We start from the raw sequence: 22,414 nt of genomic DNA on the forward strand, positions 1-22,414 counted from the left end.
CAGGAGATTTTTTTAAATGAAAAACTGTACTTTCTTCACGGATACAAGCGGCCGAAATGGGTTTTCTCCATAGGGTGTCTGGGCTCTCCCTTAGAGACAGGGTGAGAAGCTCAGTCATCCGGGAGGGACTCAGAGTAGAGCCGCTGCTCCTTCACGTCGAGAGGAGCCAGTTGAGGTGGCTCGGGCATCTGGTCAGGATGCCTCCTGGACGCCTCCCTGGTGAGGGGTTCCGGGCACGTCCCTCTGGGAGGAGGCCCCGGGGAAGACCCTGGACACGCTGGAGGGACTATGTCTCTCAGCTGGCCTGGGAACGCCTTGGGATTCCTCCGGAGGAGTTGGTGGAAGTGGCTGGGGAGAGGGAAGTCTGGGCCTCCCTTCTGAAGCTGCTACCCCCACGACCCGACCCCGGATAAGCGGAAGAAGATGAATGGATGGATGGATGGATGGATGTACTTACTTTGGCAGGAATTTTCTATAAAAAAGAAATCTAAAAAGACAATCTATATTTTATGTCAGCAAGATAAAAAAAGACTACTAAAGATAGCCATAAATGAATGTTTTTATCTGATGAAGCAGCCTAATTAACATCTAAGAAGGAAGTTTCAATGAAATGCATAAAAAATAAATATTTTGGTGCAAGTGAAAACTTAACTAAAATTAGATATTTTACATAAACAATAAATCCCTATTTCCTACCACCAATATCAAGGAAACTATTAAAGATTGACAAAATGTATAATTTTATATTATTCACCAGCCTAATTTATCTGTAGTAGAGAAGGTTTATTTAAATTGGATGAAAAATGCAAATTTGGGGAGTGGTCAAAAAATACTCAATTTTTCAAATTAAAAAAACAAAAATTCTGTCTGTCAAATTAGCTTTGGAAGCATTTTGTGGTCTAATAAATCTTTATTAAAAAGTCCCAGACCCCTACAAAAAATTGAGCTTGTTAAGATAGCATAGTTGGTTGAAAAAAAATAGCTTCTGGGGCTTGATTTCAACATATATTTTTTAATATGCTGTTAGTGGCCAATATTGAAATTTGTTTTATTTTTCAAAATGACAGTTATTAAAGAATCTTCATTTTAAAAGTAAGCTATGTATACTGTGCATTTTCATGTTTTGCAATATGATTTATATATATTTAAAGAATGTCATTACTAATAAGTGTCAAACTGATTTATTTTTTAAGTAATCACCTTTCAAAAACCACATATTTCTCTTCTCAAAGGTAGGTTTGTGGTAAGTTACAGCTACCCCCTAAACTCTCAAAAACTGTTAGACATAATGGGCTGAATTTTTTCTGCTCTTTCCTGTTAATACACTTAAAAGAAAATCCATTTAGAGTACTAACGGTCTAAAGGAAATAAATTAACTGCCTGTACCTAGTACAATAAAATTCTGAACAGAAAATGTTCAGCAAATACATCTGTGCCTCCGTTATAATCACTCTTTAGCTATTTCCCGAATCAGAAGCCAACGTAGGCTTCGATCCAGGCGGTCGGTTACGAACGCCGCCACAGCTAGTGGACCAGTCTGACGTTTCCTTCTGTGAGGTCCTGTTCTGGTTAGGGTCCTGCTCAGAGTGTGCATGCTATTAATGGTTTTAACCACAGTGCAAAGCAGCAACCGCATTTCTCCATGTTTTAGACCAAACAAGAAGGGAAACTTGACCAATTCCTCTTACCCTCTGTACTAGCCTCTGTACGCCACCTCCTGGACATAAAATTATCACGTTTACAAGTTAAGTATCACGTACCTATTGATAGACATATTTATAGCTAGCTAACCTATGTCGCATCATGTTTGTAGAGACATCGCCTTTACAAAAAAATCCCACGAAAATTAGGTTTTCGCATGTGGATCACATTTTCCACATGTGTCAAGTATTTTGTTCATGCGTTCAATGTTCCTTGAATCCTGTGATCACATAATTCTCACATGTGCACCACATTTTATTTCACACGTCAATATCATTAGATTGCCTGTCATACCAGTCTTACATTTCTCAATATTTTTAAGTACTTGGCTGTTATTATAGTTACACAGTAAAGATATATTTACTGAATGTACAACATATATATTCCTATTTTTGAAATGTTATATGTCAACAAAGGAATACATCTGACAAGTAAACACTGACATCCATCGGCAATGTAATTAAATTTTTTTACATTGAAATCATTTTAAAAAATTGGACAATGCAAATTAAACATGTCAGAAATAAAAATTGATGTTAATGTAACCCTTTAAGTGTGGGATGAGACCTCGCTGTTCCTTAGACTCTGCGTTGTGTTTTTCTTTAATTGTTGTTGTCGGAAGGAAACTTGAGGCAGGAATCGGACACACACGGGTTGCGATCGTGGTTCAGATCGTTTATTCGGCCACCCGACAGCGCAGCGGCTCCGCCTTCAGAATTCACAGCAAATACTTCAGAATTCATAGCAAATACTGCCGTGTCAACATAAAAAGAAGAAAAAAGACAAAACGATACAAAACTAACTATTTGGACATTAAAAGTAACATTTGGCTACATTGAGGAGCTGGCGGTCAGTATTGCTTACCTTCAGAATTCACAGCAAATACTGACCGTTGTACTGCCAGCGCACCGTAACAGACGCCAAGTACGGCGTTCTTTAACGGACACACTTTACCAATTTCCATAACTCAAAGAACAAATCTAACATTTTGGTGACATCCACTGATATATTTAAGCTACTGCCCTACATTCACCCGTTGTTTCTTTGATGGCGCCCCAGTCATCAGGCTAGACACAAAACAACAATGAACATACAAATAAATGAATAAAAAAAAATAATAAAAAAAATAAAACTGTGTGATGTGTCAGTGAAATGGCTAGCATGTACTCCATTAAGTGGAATTTTCTAAGTGTTTTACTGCTTTTCTGGCTTTAGCTTTCTCCCACAGCTTCCGTCCTCTTATTATCTTTTGTTCAGGGTCTTCAGTTCCCACTACTTGTGACTCACAGGAAAATCTCTTTGGGGGTTGTCGATTCCTCTGCATGTTCCTTCTAAGAGCACTGGGTCCAGGGGCTGCAGTGATACTCCCATCTGTTACATGTTCCGTCCACCCTTTAAATTTTCTGTCTGGTATATTCACTCCATCCATTTCAGGCTGCTCAACCTGTTTATTTGTTGTCTCGCCTTCGACTTCCTCCACAATTTCCTCCAACTTATCGGGCTCTGAGTGCCCCATCCCCTGCATTCCAGAGGCTTGTCTTGTCATAGCCTCTGCGTTCTCCATTATCTCTTCTGCTGTGCCGCCTCTGCCTGCTCTACTGGGAGGAACATACATTGTGTAAGAAGGTTCTGGTGGACCACCCTCTCAGTATTGCTGTTTTCTGGTCGCACCACATACACAGGTATGTTGGGTTGCTTTTTCATCACAATGTAAGGTTGAGACTCCCACTTGTCCCCTAGTTTTTGCCTTCCCTCTACATGGCAGACTTTGACTAAGACTCTGTCCCCTTGGTTGAAAATCTGACCCTTTGCCTTCTGGTCATAATACTTTTTCTGTTGACTTTTGGCCTGATGAGAAGTCTGGTTTGCTTGGGCGTATGCCCGTGACAGACAGTCATGGAGTCTCTGAACATATGCACTGTATTCTCCTGGTTCATTAGCAGTCTGGAGCCCAAAGATGAGGTCAACTGGGAGTCTAGGATGTCTGCCGAACATCAGAAAATATGGTGTATACCCAGTGGAGTCATGGAGTGAACAATTATATGCGTGTGTCATTGCATCTAAGTACTCGTGCCACCGAGGTTTTAGATGTGGCTCTAATGTCCCGAGCATATTCATGAGTGTCCGGTTGAACCGCTCAGTGATGCCATTGCCTTGTGGGTGGTAGGGGGTTGTGTGGGTTTTAGTGATGCCCATACATTTGCACAGCTCCTTCACTACAGCACTTTCAAAGTTGCGCCCCTGGTCAGTGTGCAACTTAGCAGGAAGTCCAAAACGGCAGAAAAAGTTTCTCCACAGCACCCTGGCCACTGTGTTGGCCTTTTGATCTTTAGTGGGATATGCCTGCGTAGCGTGAGAAATGATCCGTGACCACAAGGACATTCTCCATTCCACCCTTTGACTTTTCTAAAGTCAAAAAGTCAATGCATACTAGTTCCATGGGGGCATTACTGTGAATACTGACCAATGGAGCTTTGACTCCTGATGTTGGCGTTTTCCTGAGGCAGCATCTCTCACACTGCTCACACCAGGTCTTTATCTCTTGGAACATCTGAGGCCAATGAAATCTCTCTTTTAACATCTGAACTGTTCTCTCAAAACCCAAGTGTCCAGAGTCATTGTGAAGAGCCTTCATAGCTTCCTCGCGCAGCTTCTCTGGTAGCACTAGCTGTTCCACCACTCCTCTTTGACGATCACGGCTGCGACGGTACATGATACCGTCTCTGATCACTAGCCTCTTCCACTCTTTTAGGAGAAGACAGATCTGTCGGCCACTACTGACCCTCTCACTCCGACTGGGTTTCACATTCCGACTTTTGTAGTGCCAGACAGGGCCAATAACAGGATCCTCCTTCTGTCCTGCGGATCTCTTGCTTTGTCATGGCGGAAGTGACTCCATACCCATGTCTCTGTATGGCTCATTAGACCCTGGTGATTCTGAGTCCAAGTTGGCTGAGGTCGTTGTGTTCTGCTTTGAGGAGTTGTCTGGATCTTGTATGGACTGACTTGCATCCTGTTCAGGCTTTTGCTGCACACCAGAGGGCATGAGTGCAGAGTCTCTGTGACCTCTTGGTTGGACATACGGGAGAGGGCATCAGCATTCACATTGCTTTGTCCTCTCCGGTACTGGATATCAAAGTCAAAAGCAGCCAAACGGGAGACCCACCGTTGCCCCGTGGCATCTAACTTTGCAGAGCTCATGATGTACTTGAGGGGGTTATTGTCTGTCTGGACAGAGAACTTGCGCCCATAGAGGTGGTCATAGAATTTGTCTGTTACCGCCCACTTCAAGGCCAGGAACTCTAGCTTGTGGGCGGGATACCTTGCCTCTGCTGGACTCAACCCTCGGCTCGCGAAGGCTATGACTCTCTCTATACCATCTTGAACCTGGACCAGGACAGCACCTAGTCCTTCCCCTGATGCATCTGTCTGAAGCACAAACGGTAGGTTGTAGTTCGGGTATCCCAACACTGGCGCAGTTGTAAGTCTGTGCTTTAGGGCCAGGAATGCCTCCTCACATTCCTCTGTCCATAAGAATGGTGGGTCAGAAGCCAGACCTTTTTTTCCCCTTTTTTTCTTCATTCTTGGGTCACCACTAGTGAGCCGGTATAAGGGAGCTGCCAGGACAGAGTAACCACTGACATAGCGCCTGTAGTAGCCAGCAAACCCTAGAAATTGCAGAACCTCTCTGCGGTTTGTTGGCCTGGTCCAGTCTTTGACTCTATGAATCTTCTCTGGGTCAGTCCGGATTCCCTCAGCAGATACCAGGTGGCCTAGGTACTGCACTTCTTTTCTCATCAACTGGCATTTAGAGGGTTTCAGTTTTAGACCGTGTTCCCGGAGCCGATCGAACACCAACTGCAGTCTGTTTAGATGCTCATCAAAGGTTTTAGAAAAGATGATAAGGTCATCCAGATATATTAGAAGATGGGTGAAGTTCAGGTCTCCAAAACAGCAAGTCATGAGCCTCTGGAAGGTTGATGGAGCATTCTGTAACCCAAAAGGCATCCGGTTGGCCTCAAACAGACCCATTGGTGTACTGAATGCTGTTTTGTGCTTGTCCTGCTCCGCCACCTCCACCTGCCAATAGCCTGAAGTGAGGTCAAGCGTGGAGAAAAACTTGGCCTGCCCCAATGCTTCCAGAGCCTCTTCTATTCTTGGCAGGGGAAATGCATCTCTTGTGCTGCAGGAGTTTAGTTTACGGTAATCGATACACAACCGTAGTGAGCCATCTTTTTTTGTCACCACCACTACAGGTGAAGCATATGGACTCTTACTGGGCCTTATTACCCCTGCCACCTCCATCTCAATCAACATCTTTCTGACATCTTGCCACTGTGATGGGGGAATCTTGCGATAGGGGAGCCTGAATGGTTTGGAGTCCACTAGTGGAATTTCATGTTGCACTGTCTTTGTGTGACCATAATCTAGAGGATGTTGGGAGAATACATCAGCATTCCTCTCTACCAGCTTTTAAGAGTGGCGCGCTGGTTCTCATCCTCGACTGCCGCTTTACTCAGGTCAACACAACAACTCGATATTACTTGGGTCAGATTCAGACATGTGTCTTTGGACCTGCTTCCACAGCTTTGGCCCTGCTTTTTGTCTGAGAAATCCACAACACCATCCACTAGGGAAACATTGGCTAGTTGTGTGTGTGGCTTAATGGTGACTGGATATTGAGACAGGTTCATCACTCTGACAGGGGTGCGTCCTCGTTTCACATTAGTAAGGATCTTGGCAACCAGAAGGTCTTGAGGAAGCTTCAAGGAATGATGGCCCTCAATCAGTGCTGTATAAGTCCTTCTCTGTGGGCCGGCTGTCACCTTGCACATTAAGTCCATTTCTTTTCCCCCAGGGATGTGTATTTTGTGACCTGTATACACAGCCGGACCCACTCTGTCCTCCACATTATAATGTCCTGTGTCACCAACCTCCAAGAGGGAGGTGTACCATTCTGGATGGCTCTCTCTGACATGCTGGAGAAATTGTTGGCCATAAGTTGCTTGCAGATGAGTTCTGGAAGCACGGAGGACATTAGTTCCTATCAGCAGAGGGACAGACAGGCGATATTCTGAGTCCTCAACTACAAAAGCTGGCACATTTTTAAACTCTTTTTCCAACACTTTCAAGTTAATGCGTAGAACACCATGGTGGGTTACACTCTGACCAGCTGCACCTTCTATAGGTATCTGAGAGGGCTGTAACTTCTGTTTTTGAAGGATTGGGTGGTTGGACCAGTAGCTGTGGGTAATACTGGTTACCTGAGAGCCAGAGTCAATGAGCTCTGCACTTCATTCCACTGATTTCCACCTCACCTTCATTTCTAGGTCCCACTAGTGGAGTGCTCTCTCCTCCATCAGTCATCTTTATGTCTTGTGGCTGGGGGTCTGCCTGCTCGCCCATGGTTGCCCCGGTGACCACAGGCTCTACTCGTTTAAAGGCTGAGCTGGGTGGGGATTGTTCCCATTCATTTTACTGGGATCTGGTAACACTGCTCTGCAGACTCTAGCTATGTGCCCTTGTTTACCACACCTGTGGCATGTCACAGTTGAGATTTGGGCTCGGATTGGAGGCCCTATGGGTGCCTGGACTTGTGGTGGTGGGGCAGGAAATGGAGCAGTAACTCTTGATTCAAGGTAGGTCAATTTAGTCATTTGCTCTGCTTGGCAAAGAGCTAACTTTTAACCAGTTCGGTAAGCTCTGACAACTCTGATACATGGGTGGTCTCTTCCACATTCACAGTTGGGCTGCTGCCAGATGCAGTCTGGATCTGGGTGTGAGCTCGCTTTGATTTGTGGAATGACTGGAACTGTTTAGTTTCTTTGGTCATGTCTCTGAGCTCAGCCTGCAGCTCTCGGAAGCTTAAGAGCCTGGGCTTAAGTGGCGCGATCCTCATGTATACCTCCTCATCATTAAGACCCCTTAAAAACTGCCGGGTGAGTTTGCAGTCCCTGTCTGGAAATGGCTTGCCACCTCTTTGACTGTCCTCTACCGCTCTCAGAGTAGCTTCCAGCGATATGGCATATGAGCAGGCAGACTCCCCTGGTCTTTGGCTCCGCTCGTAGAAGTCAGCCAGTGGATCTAGGGAGCTCTGTGTGTCCCCGTACTCAGCCCTCAGTTCTTCAAAAGCCATCTCAGGGGTTTGGTTATGTAGAGGTAGGTTCAGGACTAATTTCCTGGCCTCGCCACTCAGATGACGCACCACAGTGGAAAACCGCAGGTGTGGCGGGAGCTCAATCGCTTCCAGGAGATATTGCATGTCCCGAATCCAATCCTCCACCAGCATCCTACTATCAGCATTACCGGTGAATATAGGAACACTTCTCACCTGGTGGGTCTGCAGAAATCCGCCGTACGCAGCCCGGCCGTGTCCGTAGAACGGATCTGTATGGTTGTGAGCTGCGTGATTCATAATTTGAGGGTTGGGCCTGTTTGGATGTACACCCCATGGACCACTGGCCGATGAATACAGTGGAGCTTGAGGCACAGTGGGATATCCAGCATAACCTGTGGGATGCTGACTCACTGGCTGATAAAAGTCTACTGGGTGTGGATGGAGGCTGGAGCAGCAGGCTGCTGCATAATCTGGCCCCTGTCATAACCGGAGGTGGTAGGGAGGGGCTTATTGCTGCAGTCATATGCATGCCAGTCCAAGGGGTAGAAGTATATTGATCCACATAAGGTGACAGAATTGGGGTTGCAGGGGTGGGCTGTGTGTTCACTCCTCCATCATGGGGCTGGGGAACTGGGGTGTGGTACTGTAGCTGCTGGCCATTAAGTCCTGTGGGTTGGTTAGTTGGCTCTGGCCTCACTGCTGGTGGTTGGTTGCTGGCATCAGCTGTTGCTCCTCCTCCAGGTAGGTAGGTGTGTGGCACCCTGGGGAGTCAATTTGTGGCTCAGTACTGGTTCAGGGGTAAGTAGGTGGCTGGATGCTACTATAGAGGCATCTGCCTCATTGGGGTAACTGTAGTTATTCATTATTTTCAAAGATCTCTCGTTTTTTTTTTAAATTAATGTAGACAGCCAAAATGTATGTTTGTATGTGTATGTTCCTTTTTTAGCGTTTAATTGTGAATAAATAAATGAATAAATAAATACATAAATAACTTTGTGGCACAGTTATTTTGAATCACTCCCAAAATTACAGTTAAACTTATATAAATTATCAGAATATAATCACAATATAATAAATATTTCAAACAACATGTAATTAACTTTTTTTTTTATTTTATTTTCTGAGTCAAAGATAAATAAATAATTAGATTATCTTAACCACTCACACAAATTCTAATTAGACAAAAAAAAAAGAAACAGGATATCGTCACAATATAAGAAATATTTCAAACAAAATGTAGTTCACAAACAATTTTTTTTTTTTTTTTTTTACCTTAACAGTGCAATAAAATGACACTAAAATAATATGTTGCAGCTTCAGCTTCACACACTAACTCAAATTGTATACTCAACTAACTGCCCGAACGAAAACCGTTGGTAACCGGGCTGCTGGCGTTGTTGCCTAGGTGATCTTGAAGCACCACGATCCGGGTCACGGCACCAAAGATGTAACCCTTTCAGTGTGAGATGAGACCTCGCTGTTCCTTAGACTCTGCGTTGTGTTTTCTTTAATTGTTGTTGTCGGAAGGAAACTTGAGGCAGGAATCGGACACACACGGGTTGCGATCGTGGTTCAGATCGTTTATTCGGCCACCCGACAGCGCAGCGGCTCCGCCTTCAGAATTCACAGCAAATACTTCAGAATTCATAGCAAATACTGCCGTGTCAACATAAAAAGAAGAAAAAAGACAAAACGATACAAAACTAACTATTTGGACATTAAAAGTAACATTTGGCTACATTGAGGAGCTGGCGGTCAGTATTGCTTACCTTCAGAATTCACAGCAAATACTGACCGTTGTACTGTTAGCGACCGTAACAGACGCCAAGTACGGCGTTCTTTAACGGACACACTTTACCAATTTCCATAACTCAAAGAACAAATCTAACATTTTGGTGACATCCACTGATATATTTAAGCTACTGCCCTACATTAATATGACAGAGTTGGCACAAAAGATAATTTTCATCTGTTCTTCTAAGGCAGACAACAATACAAACACGACCTATTTTATCCAAAACATAAAGTTATAATAAAAATAGGATGCCCTAATATACTTTTAGTATACTAACAAAAGTATTCTTTTTTTAGTATACTAAAAGTAAAGTTTTATTGTATCTATAATAATCCTAACTCACCAAAGTGCTTCACAATAATTACAACATCATAGATATTTTATATTTATGATGTAATCATAAATATCGTATATATATATATTATCCAACTTATCTGACTCTTATTATGAAAATATAATTTTTGTGAGCTTCATAAGCTCCCCTGAAGACTTTTGTGGTTTCTGTTGATATATATTTATACATATATATATATCACACTTAATGACATTAAGTGACATATAAACATGACATAACATCTGTCATGAGCATGAAGGAGTCTTTATGAATGTTTATGACTGTTGTCATTTAGTAAACGACATTTTAATACAAAGCTGCATTAAAAGTGCCACCTTCACATTATACCAACTTCAAGAACAATCCTGTTCTTGAAGTTGGTAACGACGGTTCAGATCTTTGCTGCTCAGCCAGTCAGAGAGAAACGTGGACCAATGCTGCTTGTCCCAGTCTGGTTGGAGGCCAATCAAGCAGACCCGGTGACTGACTGGATGTCAGTATTTATCAGCTACCAGGTGCATTCGATTAACAGCCCATCTACCTGCTTCCTGAAAAGAACAAAAACAAACAAATAGTGGACTAGAGACACCTACTGGACAGGAAGGGATTGTCACACAAGAAGGAATTTTCATGACTTATCATCTGACATTTTCATGGCATCTGACCTCATTGTCCTTTTCTACAGGTGTTGCATGTTAAGTGTAGTTAGTGATGCTCTCAGGTTATCCTGCCAAAGTCGACCAGCAGTTGGTTGCTTGAAGCTCTTTCCCTCCAGGAAGGTGCATTGTCCAATTGATACCTGTAATTGTTATGGCCATTAAAGTCTATGAATCGCTCTTGGTCTGACCCCGCCCTGAAGACTTTATGCCATGTGAGACCCCACCAGAGATGAAACTCACAGACAGCCAAGACTTCAAGACCATAGGGGTACTCAAACCCCTCCACCACGTTAAGGTGGCGATTCTGCGAAGGGGAGGAAACCAGCAGATTGCATCAAAGCTTTATATCAATGCAATCCCCCATCCTGAGCAAGCACGGGGCGACAGTGGAGAGGAAACACTCCCCTTTCAAAGAAGAGACCTCTAGCAGAACCAGGCTCAGGGTGGGCGGCCGTCTGCTTCGACCGGCTGGGGTTGGAGAGGACAGGAAAGTGGACAAGACAAACAAAACATACAGTGGAACTCTGGCTCTGATGGAAGAACAGACCTGAAAATGACAAAGATCATGTTAGTGGTAGAACATTACAAAAACATATGAGGTTTGTTGTGTCTGGTGCCCGTCTAATGTCTGGATTTGATGAAAGACAAGAAATGGAAGAAAAGGGACAGGAGAGAAAGTGAGACAGGATGGAGTGAACAATGGAAATGTGACAACTGACAAGCAAAAACAATATACATTGCACAAATACATATGTAAAATACAAATTCAAGGATACTTTGTTCCTCATTTTCTCAGCTGCTCTGTACACCGGAGGACCTGGAGAAAACTAATATTTAAAGTAGGATTACTTAATTTTACTAATCAATCAATCTATCTATCTATCGTTTTTCTAGGAAAACTGGAGCGCCCAGAGAAAACCTATTGTTCAAATAATTCTTTGCACTTCAGGATTATTAATGACGTCTTGAAAATTTGGTCAGCTGTGAAACGAATTTCTTCATTTTGGCCTTGCAATGATTGGGAGTTTTACCCAGTCCCATGTGACTGGGAGTTTTACCGTTTCTCTTCGGCATTTCTCAGAGAGCTGCACAGATTTGGCGTTCAGTGAGGGAATTCTGACCGGCATGATATTACTAACTCTCTGACGACTCAAACGTCTGGAAATATTGCTGCTTTTGTCGTCATGTTTGTCAGCAGTATACACCGTTCTTCCCACACTGGACTTGGAGTTGCTATTTCCTGCTTCTTCTGCTGGCGGACTCTTCCAAACTTCATAATAAATGGACTGTTTTTGTTCGGGAAGCTGGGATATTTTATTTTCATGTCCAGACACTCTTTCCAATTCAATTAAGGTAATCATTTCTTTCCTTTCAAGGTCACGGAGTTCCTTTTTCTCCTGCTGTTTCCGTTTTATCTGCGAATCCCACGAATCAGTCATAGACTTGGTAGCTGCAGCTGTTTTCTCTTTCTCCATCTTTTGACGGTTTTGCTCTGCAGCTACCTGATGTTTCATTTCTTTCAGTAACTTACCTTCTGTAAAAGCCCTTTTATTTGCTTCTTTCTTCCTTAGGACTGACAGTTGGTCGTACACTATTTTCTTATTGAGTTCACGACTTCTGTCCTTGTCAGAAATGTTATGGTCTAAGTCCGATTCGTGCTGATCAGCTCTTCCTTGGTCAGTAGCATTGTCCTGTGTCTTCTGTTTTTGTTGGATCTCCTTCTTCTGTCTGCTTTCCTCAGCTCGATATCCAGGAAGCACTCCTTGCCTTTCAATCTTGTCCGTTTCATTCTTCTGTTTTTGTTTACATTCATATCTGGCAGCCAATTTATCAGCCAGAGGGTTTTTCTTTTGAGTTTTCACTTGCTGACCTATTTCAAGTAAAATTTGGTTACCCTTCTCCTTCGCAAAGCTGTTACAAAGCTGCTTTTGTAAACGGGCATCATCTGCAGCTTCTTTCTTCAAAATTTCTTCTAAGCTGTCATCCATACTTTTCTTCACGTCTTCTGTGTTTGGCTCAGACTCATCATCTCTCAAAAATATCTGCTCTTTCAATATCTTCTGTTTCCTGATCTCAATTGCCTCGATCTGATGCAGTCTATCTGACTCCATGATGACAGCCATATGTTGCCTTTCAAATTCAGCTATTTCCTTCTTCTTCTTTTGTTTCTCTTCAATTTGAGCATTCAATGTGTCGGCCAGAGACTTTTTCATATTGGCATCCCTTTCTCTCTCCTGTTCCTCTCGTAACTTTTTGACTAACTGCAGCTCAGTCCTCTCTTTGCAACGCTTTTCCTCCAATAGTACAAAGTCGGCAGCTTCTTTCTTTTTTATATTATCCAGATTGTCATAAACAATCTTCTGACGATCCTCTAGAGATTGGACCTTTTCAGGAACCCTCATCTCACGCTCGTCTTGTGCAAACTCTGACGTGGACTCAGTCTGGTCTTGTGTGCTGAGTTGCTGCTGCTCCTTAGTTTCCTCAATTTGTTGCAGCCTTTCTGATTCTATCAAGTAATGAGACCCTTGCATTTTAGCCTTCTCCATTTCTATCTTCTTTTGCCGTTGATAGGCCACTTGACTATCCCATGCATCAGTCAAAGACTTTTGCATTTCAATTTTCTTTTCCCTCTCCTGTTTCTCACGTAACATTTGGAGAAACGCCCGCCTAGCGATTTCGTTATTGATCTTTTCCTGCTCTAAAACCTCTTTGGCAATTTCTTTTTTCTTAATTTTCTCCAGATTTTGATAGGCCATCTGGTTACGTCCGTCTTGAATTGTATTTATTTTAGGAACTCTTCTCTCCCTCTTTTGATGAATATTTTCCATTTGAATACCATCACTAGCACTCTTGTTTTTATAGGCCGTCTTCTTGAAACTCTCTTGAAATGTGCCATCACTAGTGCTGTTACATTTATGCTTTTGCTTTACAATTTCTTCTGTTGGATTTTTTGTAACTTTTATAGCGATTTTCTGGCGTCTTTCTTCTGTAGAAAGATGACAGGACTTTTTATGCCATTTGTCATGTTTGTCTTTGGGTACTTTTTCTCTCTCTGTATCAATTGGATCTAATTTCATAAGTTCCCGTATTTGAGCCTCTTCCATTGCCTTGTTGTGTCTCTTTCTCAAAATTTCCACGTCTCGTTCGTAAGCAGTTTGCGCTTTTGGTTTCGGTTTCTTTTGTTGAGCTTTCCAAATTATTGCTTCATCTTTCTCTTTTATCTCCCGTTTGAAGCGCAATTCATTTTCCAGATCAATCATTTTCTTCATGTCATACATCTTGTCCATACCTGAAGGGAGATCTGATCTATATCCTGAGCTTGTGCTAACATCTGAATCGGTTTTGACGCAATATTCCTGTTTCTCATCTGTCTTTGTCGATTGATGTCTCTTCTGGTTTTCTGCATCTCTTGTAAATTTAGGTATATTTGAAATAAAGGTCTCTAAAGAATAATCCTGTTCTTGAAGTTGGTAAGGGCTGTTCAGATCTTTCTTCACTTCTGTCGTTGTCTTTAGCCAAGGGATAACCTTCTTGAGTAATCGACTGGTATCCATCTTCTGTTTCTTTCTTACGCTGGAAAAAATTGGTTCGCTGTAAGTAAGTCTGGTAAAAGTAAGTTCGGTGCTCCACCTCTGGTTCTAGAACACAAGTGACAAGATATTCAAGAGGTTTCAGAGCTGATGTCACAGAATCAATGACACAAAGCATTCGATCTCAGTGACATCATCAGTTAGGTAGAAGTGTAAGGTTGGTTGCTATTGCTATGGTAACCAGGAAAAGCTCTGAAGTGATTCACACTTTCTAGTAAAAGAGACGTTTCAAACCATCAAAACATTTCCAAATAAATTCATTTATATTGAGACAAATGAAACTTTTTCCAACAATTTAGACTAGCTTCAGCCAGTGTGGCTGTAATTGATACAGATTTAAACACAATCACCTGGTTTCCCATTAAATCTGCTCAACAGTGTTTTCCTCATCAAAAGAGGTTTTTGATCAGGAACCTAACAGAGTAGTTTCTCATTTCTTTTGTTGGCCGCTATGTAAGCCACGCCCTAAAGTCGGCGTTCCCACTGTGCCGTTTCGTTCAAACTTAGCTTTGTGCACATGGGCTCTATGTGTGTGAAAACCACCTGTGTGTATGTGTGTATGAGTCTGCAAAGAGCTGAGAGATGGAGGAAAACAGAATTATTTATTCCTGACGCTCTCTTCCAAGTGACCTGCACAAGTTTTGACTCTCCACTGAAGACTCCATCAACAGTCTTCATGTTTTTCTCCCACAAATTCAGCCTGATACAGAAAACTTCTCAGAAACAACTGATGGTGAAGCATTCTGGAGGGATGAACGGATTATAGGCCTGGTGATGTTGGCTAAATGTCTGCACTTTCTTTGTCTAATTTGTTTTTTAGGTAGCGGTTTAGACGATTAGCAGTACAGTTAGCATAGAAGTGGAGGCAGAAGTTGTCTAGACTAAAAGTAATTTAGACGGTTCCAAGTTATGGAAGCATTGGGTATATACAGTACAATATGTTTGGAGCTCTAAGTCAGAGCAGTCTGGAGCGATTGTAGCACTTTGTTTGCACCCATCTTGCATAGGATTAATAAGAAACCTGGCAGTGTTTTTCACCTCAACATTGCTTGGATAAATACATTATATATATATATATATATATATATATATATATATATATATATATATATATATATATACATATAAAACAATTGACTCTCACGAATTTATGAGCAGTTCAACAAACATGTTTCGGAGCTGCCTTTGCAGATTTATCAGGACTGGAAACCTGACTGTAGGCAGGAAAGAAAAGAACAGAAGAAAAAGATACACAGTGTTTTCAGTGAGATGACAATCCTGTGATATCTTTTTATTTCTTCTTTCATTCTTCTGTTCTGTATGTTGTTCTACCTGTGACATTGAGTCATTTGCTGCTTTAGTTATCCGTTTCTTAGGCTGACCTTTTTCCCTCCTCCTCTTTCCTATAGTGTGGGACACAAACTGATGAAAATCAATTGTCTGCTATTTCTTTTCCGCCTCTGCAGAGGGCCTGGCTGTAGGGGTCGGTTTCGGAGCCATAGGAAAAACAACTTCTGCTACCTTTGAGAGTGCCAGGTAAGATGAGTATCAAGGTTTTCAACTGGTGAAAAACTCGGCCCTGATTAATGAATCCCTTAATTTGGGTATTTGGCTCAAACATATCATGTTAGAAGATTTCTTTTTTTATGACAGCAAAAACATTTACATTTAAATATGTGTTAATGTTAACGTTTTAAAATTTTAGTATAAATAAATTTCAAATAAACGTGTTTTATGCGTTTCTTCGAGATGAAAGGGCTTGCCTGCTGTTGCCATCTAGTGGTTACATTGTGGAACTACATGCTTAATCTACTCCTCACCAGAGCTACCTGGTTCTGGAGAACCACGTTGTGGTATTATATTGCAGTATAAATAAAAAGAATTGTTCACCATCTTGGGGCAGCAACCAGCTGTTGTTTGGCCTTCCACTGTTCAGAAAGTCTGATTACATAATTCTGCTGTTTTACACAACCCTGTACTAGGAAAAAAAAATCTGACCTGTTTTATTAAATATTGTATGATGTCACTGTTGAGCAGTGTTGAACCAAATATACTATCGATGAATCGGAACCATGTGATCACACGTGCAGAAAACAGCCAAACACAAATAATCAGACTTTACTTATTTTATTCTTTTTAGCGCTAAAAAGAAAGAGACGCTTACCCTCACAGGCTAATTGGTTGTGACGTGAATACACCGGGACTAAACAGCATCTGATCAAAAACGGACGATCCATTCTTTATATCTAAGACACGCCTTATTGGTCGTCTGATGAACTACGTCAGCTAAGGAATGCCATGATATCATGGTGTCAGCTTAAGTTTCACTTCTACTGAAAGCCTTTTGTTTGAAAGTGAAACATGCAAGGTCAAGTTCCATTCCTCCAAAAGCTCTCTGTGCATAAATGAAACATACTATGTGTGAAATACAGCTGTATGTGCATGAGTACACGTGCAACCCTGGATAAGCGTCTCAACAACTCCCCCTTTTGGTCTCTAAGAGACCACAAATAGAACATCAAACAGCTTGGGGAGCATCACACATCCTGAGGAAACACTGCCCACTGTTCGGAAAACTCCCCGGGCCCATTACGATGTTTGTTGTTGTCATTTCATTTCATTCTTATGGGGTAAAAATCGAACAGAGCGCCCCCTGGCCCTGGGCGGCGGGAAGAAACCACAGTGTTCCTCTTACAGGCTAACAAAGAACATTCAGCTAATAAATAAAAAATAAATAAATGAAATATATATATATATTTTTTTCAAAATAATGTGAATGTCATCAATTGTCAAAATTTTCATGGATAAATAGTAACTGAAATGTAAAATGAATAAAATGTTATTTAATACCTGAAAAGAAATGCAAAATGAAGAAAATAATAAAACATTAGATTTCATTTAAAAATAAATTTAAAATGAGAAATGAATAAACATTAGTGAAAATTTTGATTTTTTAAACCAAAAGTCAAGAAGATAAACCTTAAAATGAATATTTGTTAGATGATGCTTGAAAATTTTAAACGTAAACAAAGAAATTTTCAGATCCCTTTTTTTAGATGAAAACCATGTGTAATCAACAGAATAAGAAACAAACACCATCGAAAAAATGCAAATCAGTGTTATTGGCAAAAATTCAGTAGAAGTACAATGTAATTATTCTAGAAAATTCATTAGAATTCAGTAGTATTGAGTTGTAATGCGATCTACAAAGTTTAATCAAGGCAATGTCTTCTAGCAAACCCTATCAATGTGGAACCGGTTTGAATTGCACAATAAAATGAAATTAATGAGTTAAAGGAGTAATTTATTAAAAATAAATATTAGAAATTGAAGCCGGCATTTGAAATCTGTTTCTTATATTATTATTATTAATTTTTTTAAATTAGTGAAACGTGAACAAACAATAAAATGTAAATAGACTACAATGTGAGGTTAATACTGTGAATGCCGGTAAACTATAAATTGAATAATGCAAGATGAATAAAATGTTAGTCAATATGAAAGCTTGGATGAGCCAAAACTTAATGAGAATAAGATAAATGATTAAATGTTAGATATAACACTGACAAATAAAATCCTAAACAAAGTATTGTTAAGATCCCTTTTAGTACTCGAGAGGTGAAATCTTTAAGTTCAAAATATAAAAGTAGTTAGTGGTCATAAAGGGATACAAACTTACCATCTGAAAGAAATATGTTTAGTGAACAAAATGAAAACACATTTTAAACTTGGCAATCAATGTTTTAGATAAAATTCAGTCTTAACAAAATGCAATGATACTGGCCAAATCGTAAGAAGTCAACAGGATTAATTTGTTTTAATGAGATCTGCAAACTTAATTCAAAATTGTGTCGTCTAGTATCTGTTGATGTCAACCAGTTTCTACGTGTGTCCAGATGCCTCATTTTCATCCAGGCACACCGAGAAAGGATTGGACTTTTTACATTTAAAATCTGGAAAGTTGCAGCTCCACAGTTTCGCTGCACTTGACCTGTGAAAAGATGCTGTGATTCAGAGGTTGTTGTTCACCTACCATGATGACACAGGCTCTAAGTTTCACCATAGCACAGACACCTGTCACACCAGTCTATGTTCTCTCAATTAGTTTATTACCCCTGCATAGATAAAATATCCCATCTCTAGCCTATTAAGTGCTGTGGGAATGTGATGTTACACCAACTTTCAGGGATCCGCCCACACTGGTTACCTGTTGTAAAATTGAAATAGACATAGTTATCTTTAACTGGAATAGCGGCACCATCCGGGCTCCGCTGTTGATTACTGGAAATAAAGCTGTTAAAGTGTCACATCTAGAGGGCTGTTGAAACTTAGTCATATTAAACATGCAGTTAAAACCCCAAATGTCAGATGGAATCAAAGAAGCAGGTTCAGTATAGATTCTGGGTCGTCCAGCTGTGCAGGCCACACAGTTAGACATTTGATATTATCGTGCTGTTGCAGTTAATCAGTCTAACCACAAGTTGGTTCCTGTGTAATGTATCGACCCAATTTAATTTTGTTTGTGCACAAACCTTAGCCAATTTTGTTTTAAATTTTGATTCATTCATTCTGCTTTGCCTTGGGAGGTAATGATTGATTAGACATTTTATGATGATTTTACTATCTTCTGCTGTTGCTGGCCAGGCTTCAGGCCATCCTGTGAAAGCATCAACACAAATCAGCAAATATTTTTGTCTTGCACCGGGTTTATCATGTCAGTAAAATCCAACACAATTTCTTTCCCTGGACATGTGACTGGAGGAAACTGTCCCTGATGTGGGTTCAAAGTTTTCTTAGGGTTGAACTGTCCGCTTTCAACAATTCTTAACAAAATGTTTCACCATGTGGATCATTTGGGGGTGCCACCACTCTTTAAGATTGTGCATCATCTGCTTCGTCCCAACATATCCAACCCTGTGAGCTTCTTGGAGCAGCTCTTGTATTTTCCCAGGAGGCAGAATTAACCTGCCATCTGGGCCCCTCCAGCACCCATTTGTTTCACGTTTTTCTCTTCAGGTGGCGCCCCCTTTTGGCATCTTACCACCTCTTCCAGGCTCTTAACCCTTGTGTGTTGTTTCTGAAACAACAACCATCTGTAAAGAACTGTCTCACCTCTGGTCCCAGCAGAGGAGCTGCTGAAGTCCTGGTGTTACCTTGTCTGTCTTTGCCACCAGGTCTGCACACACGTGTGGTTCTCCTTCTGAAAAACAGTCTGCCATATTTATGTCTTGGTGTGTGAATGAAATGTTTGGAGCTTTCAGGACTTTGGAAAGTGTTTGTTGCCTCAACGCTGTCATGGTGAAACTCAGTGAATGTCCCATGACTATGTGTTCAGTTTTTGTATCAGGCAGCAGGTATCCCAGCTGCCTGTTGTGTACAAGGGTGATGCCCTTTTCCTCCCCCTTTTTCTGAAACAAAACAGTCAGTTTTGTTCCAGAAATATCCTCAAAGAACTGTAAAATGTATTCAGGGATGGAGAGCTCTGCAGCCGAAGCCATGTGTTGTTGGAGAGAGACAAAAGCTTGTTCCATGGGGACATGCCAGTCGTTCCTGCTGAAATTATTCTACCCAGAAACTTAGCCTGTTTTCGAGCAATCTGCTTTTACTGACCTTAAAATCTGTTTGACGCAGGCACTGCAAAACCAGAGAGGTGGCTTTAACGCAGGTCTCTGTTACTGGTGCAGCAAGCAAAAGGTCTAGTGGGCAGTCCTGCAAAATATCTTGCAAAACCTGGTTAAACTAAAATCGATTCCATTATGAGGGAACATTCAACGTTAAAAATATTTTTATGCATTGCATATTAAATGTTAATTTATTTTAGTAAATCAGTTCAAAAAGTGAAACACATAACTAAAGTCTTTAAGTCTAGTAATGACAATAATTTTATGCTTACAGTTAATGGAAATATGACAGATTAAATCGGAATATCTTACCAAACAATATAAAGAAAACCATTTAATTAAGAAATGTAGATATGCTGACAAATATGTTTGAAGATTGTTACTTTTACAAACCAAGGAGCCTCATCAGAATGTCTAAGGTCACTGATTTATGGAAAATTGCAGTACATTTTCCTTTAAGACTTATTATGTGATCAGACCCTGAATGACAGATATTACATGTGTAAAGAGTATGGGAGGAAAACAAACCTAGTGCTGCTGTGGCAATCGAATCTGTGGCTGCCAGGGAACGTTTCATCATCACGCCCAATTTTTTCACTTGGTGCTCAGGGTGCAAACAGAGAGAAATGTGAGACATTTAATACCATTCTGATTGTTTTTTTTTGCGAAAGAGACAGCAGCAGCTACACCAACAGGAGCTACATAAATGTCCGAGACTTTTACCTGCCAGGTTGTTTCCTTCAAAGTGGAAAGGAAAGGTTCCTGGTACCATTCAGAGGCATCTCTGTCGCAGAACAGGGTCACGTGTGGTGGACCCGGAGGAGGAACACAGAAGCGCAGACACAGGAGCCAGGGCTTCCAGGCCAAGAACGTTGACATTAGGCTGCTGTAGGGTAAATTTGTTAAAAGTCCCCAATAGATGTCAGCAAACTCAGACACCACTGGCTGGATCAGATACTGTCCTTCTGTTTGGAAATTTCCACAAAGAAGGGAGGTGCCATCAGGAAAAGCAACAATTATTCCATCAGCCGAGCACATGATTGTTGCTGCCATCTTTATCAGCAAAGCTCGCTCAAGTAAATTCATGGGAGTCGTAGGAAAACTTACAAAAGAATGTTTCATATTCTGATTACCCAAGGTGAAGGTCAGAGGCATCGTGAATAGCAGACTCTGTTCAGTCCATGAGAACCCTGTTAAAGACACAGTTCTTGATGTCAGAGAAAAAGGAGGAGCAGAGTTCAGAGTGGAATGTGTGGCTCCGGTGTCAACCAGGAAGTCTGTGTGTTTTCCTTCCACTGTTGCAGACAACATGGGGTCTGCTGTACCCACATTGTCTCTGGGGTCCTCAGCAGTGTTTCAGTAGATGTTCTGTGTGGCCTCAGTATTCCCCTGAAAGCAATGTCCAGGAATCACATAAGGATTGTTGGGGATCAAACCTGGCAGTCTTTGGTATGTTCACACAGTGTTTGGCCCAGTGTCCAAAATGTCTGCACTGGTAGCACGTCAAGTTCCTTTGGTCCTTGGCCTCGTGCTCCGTGACCTTGCCCCATGGCCCCCATCCACATCCAGCCAAACGCCATCCCGTCCACGAGGAAACGCTCTGTATCTGTTTGAGGATATAAAAAAGAAAAAGCAGGAGGAGGAACCAGTTCCCCCCCCCAGTATGATTAGAGTTTTGCCAGTAATTTGGAATTTTACCCTGTGTAGATTTATTTTGAGAAGATGCTGCTGCAACCATCACATGTTCTTTTTTTTTTTTTTTTTTTTTATTATTATTATTTAAGTAATGTAATTTTGTTTTGCTTCCTGCAATTGGAGTTTCAGCGTCTGAGTGCCTAAGCCCTCAAGACTGTTTTTTATTTTTATTCGTCCTGCGCCTTTAAGAGGTGATGAAGCAGGTGTCTTTTCCATCTCACATGTTCACACCCTGCGAGATCATTGATTGTGTTTTATAGACTGCATAACATATTCAGGGACGCCTTTTAAAACTGCTTCTTTAAACATTTCAATTAAGTTTGTGCATGGACCTTTAAGATTAACTGTAGATTTTCTGAGCCAGGTTTCTAGATATAATGTCATTTAGTTGGGACCAAACATGGGATTTGGTGATGATGGGGTTTGATCTAATACAGTCCAAGTCGGGGTTCTATTCCCAGTGTGGACTCCTGAAGTTTTGTGGGGTAGCAGTTCCCCCTTGACTGTCAAAGTACCTTCTGTGATATTAATTAGGGGATATATCCGCTTAGAACACGTGTCAAACTGAAGGCCTGTGGGCCAAATCCAGCCCGCTGTGGGTTTGTGCGGCCCTCCAGATTCTAAACTAAACACTAAGTGTGCTTAAATATTATGTCATCAATCAAATTAATGCAGTTCTATCCGTTTACTGCCAAATTATATCAATCAGTCGCTCCAGTTTCTTTTAGAATTATCAGGGAAATTCACCAAAATCAACAAATCCCTGCACTTTTCTGAGCAAATAATTGGGAGTTTTTGCAGTTTTAATAAAAAATGTGAAACTTCCTTACTTGAACTAAACAGCTGCCTCAAACCTAATTGATTTCCCATTATATGACCTGTACAGCGAGTAATAAAAAGT

At 41.3% G+C, this 22,414-nt stretch overlaps 1 protein-coding gene across 3 annotated transcripts in view; it reads left to right on the forward strand.

Moving 5' to 3' along the window:
- LOC122823660 (zinc transporter ZIP11-like) overlaps positions 1 to 22,414 on the forward strand; it is a 160,215-nt gene that overhangs the window by 130,115 nt on the left and 7,686 nt on the right. For all 3 annotated transcript variants that reach the window (XM_044103515.1, XM_044103514.1, XM_044103516.1), the window contains one exon: positions 15,664 to 15,733. In XM_044103515.1, coding sequence (XP_043959450.1) covers positions 15,664 to 15,733 — 70 coding nt within the window. The remainder of the gene's footprint in view (positions 1 to 15,663; positions 15,734 to 22,414) is intronic.

This window comes from Gambusia affinis, linkage group LG20 (assembly GCF_019740435.1).
Source record: "Gambusia affinis linkage group LG20, SWU_Gaff_1.0, whole genome shotgun sequence".
Classification (NCBI taxonomy): domain Eukaryota; kingdom Metazoa; phylum Chordata; class Actinopteri; order Cyprinodontiformes; family Poeciliidae; genus Gambusia; species Gambusia affinis.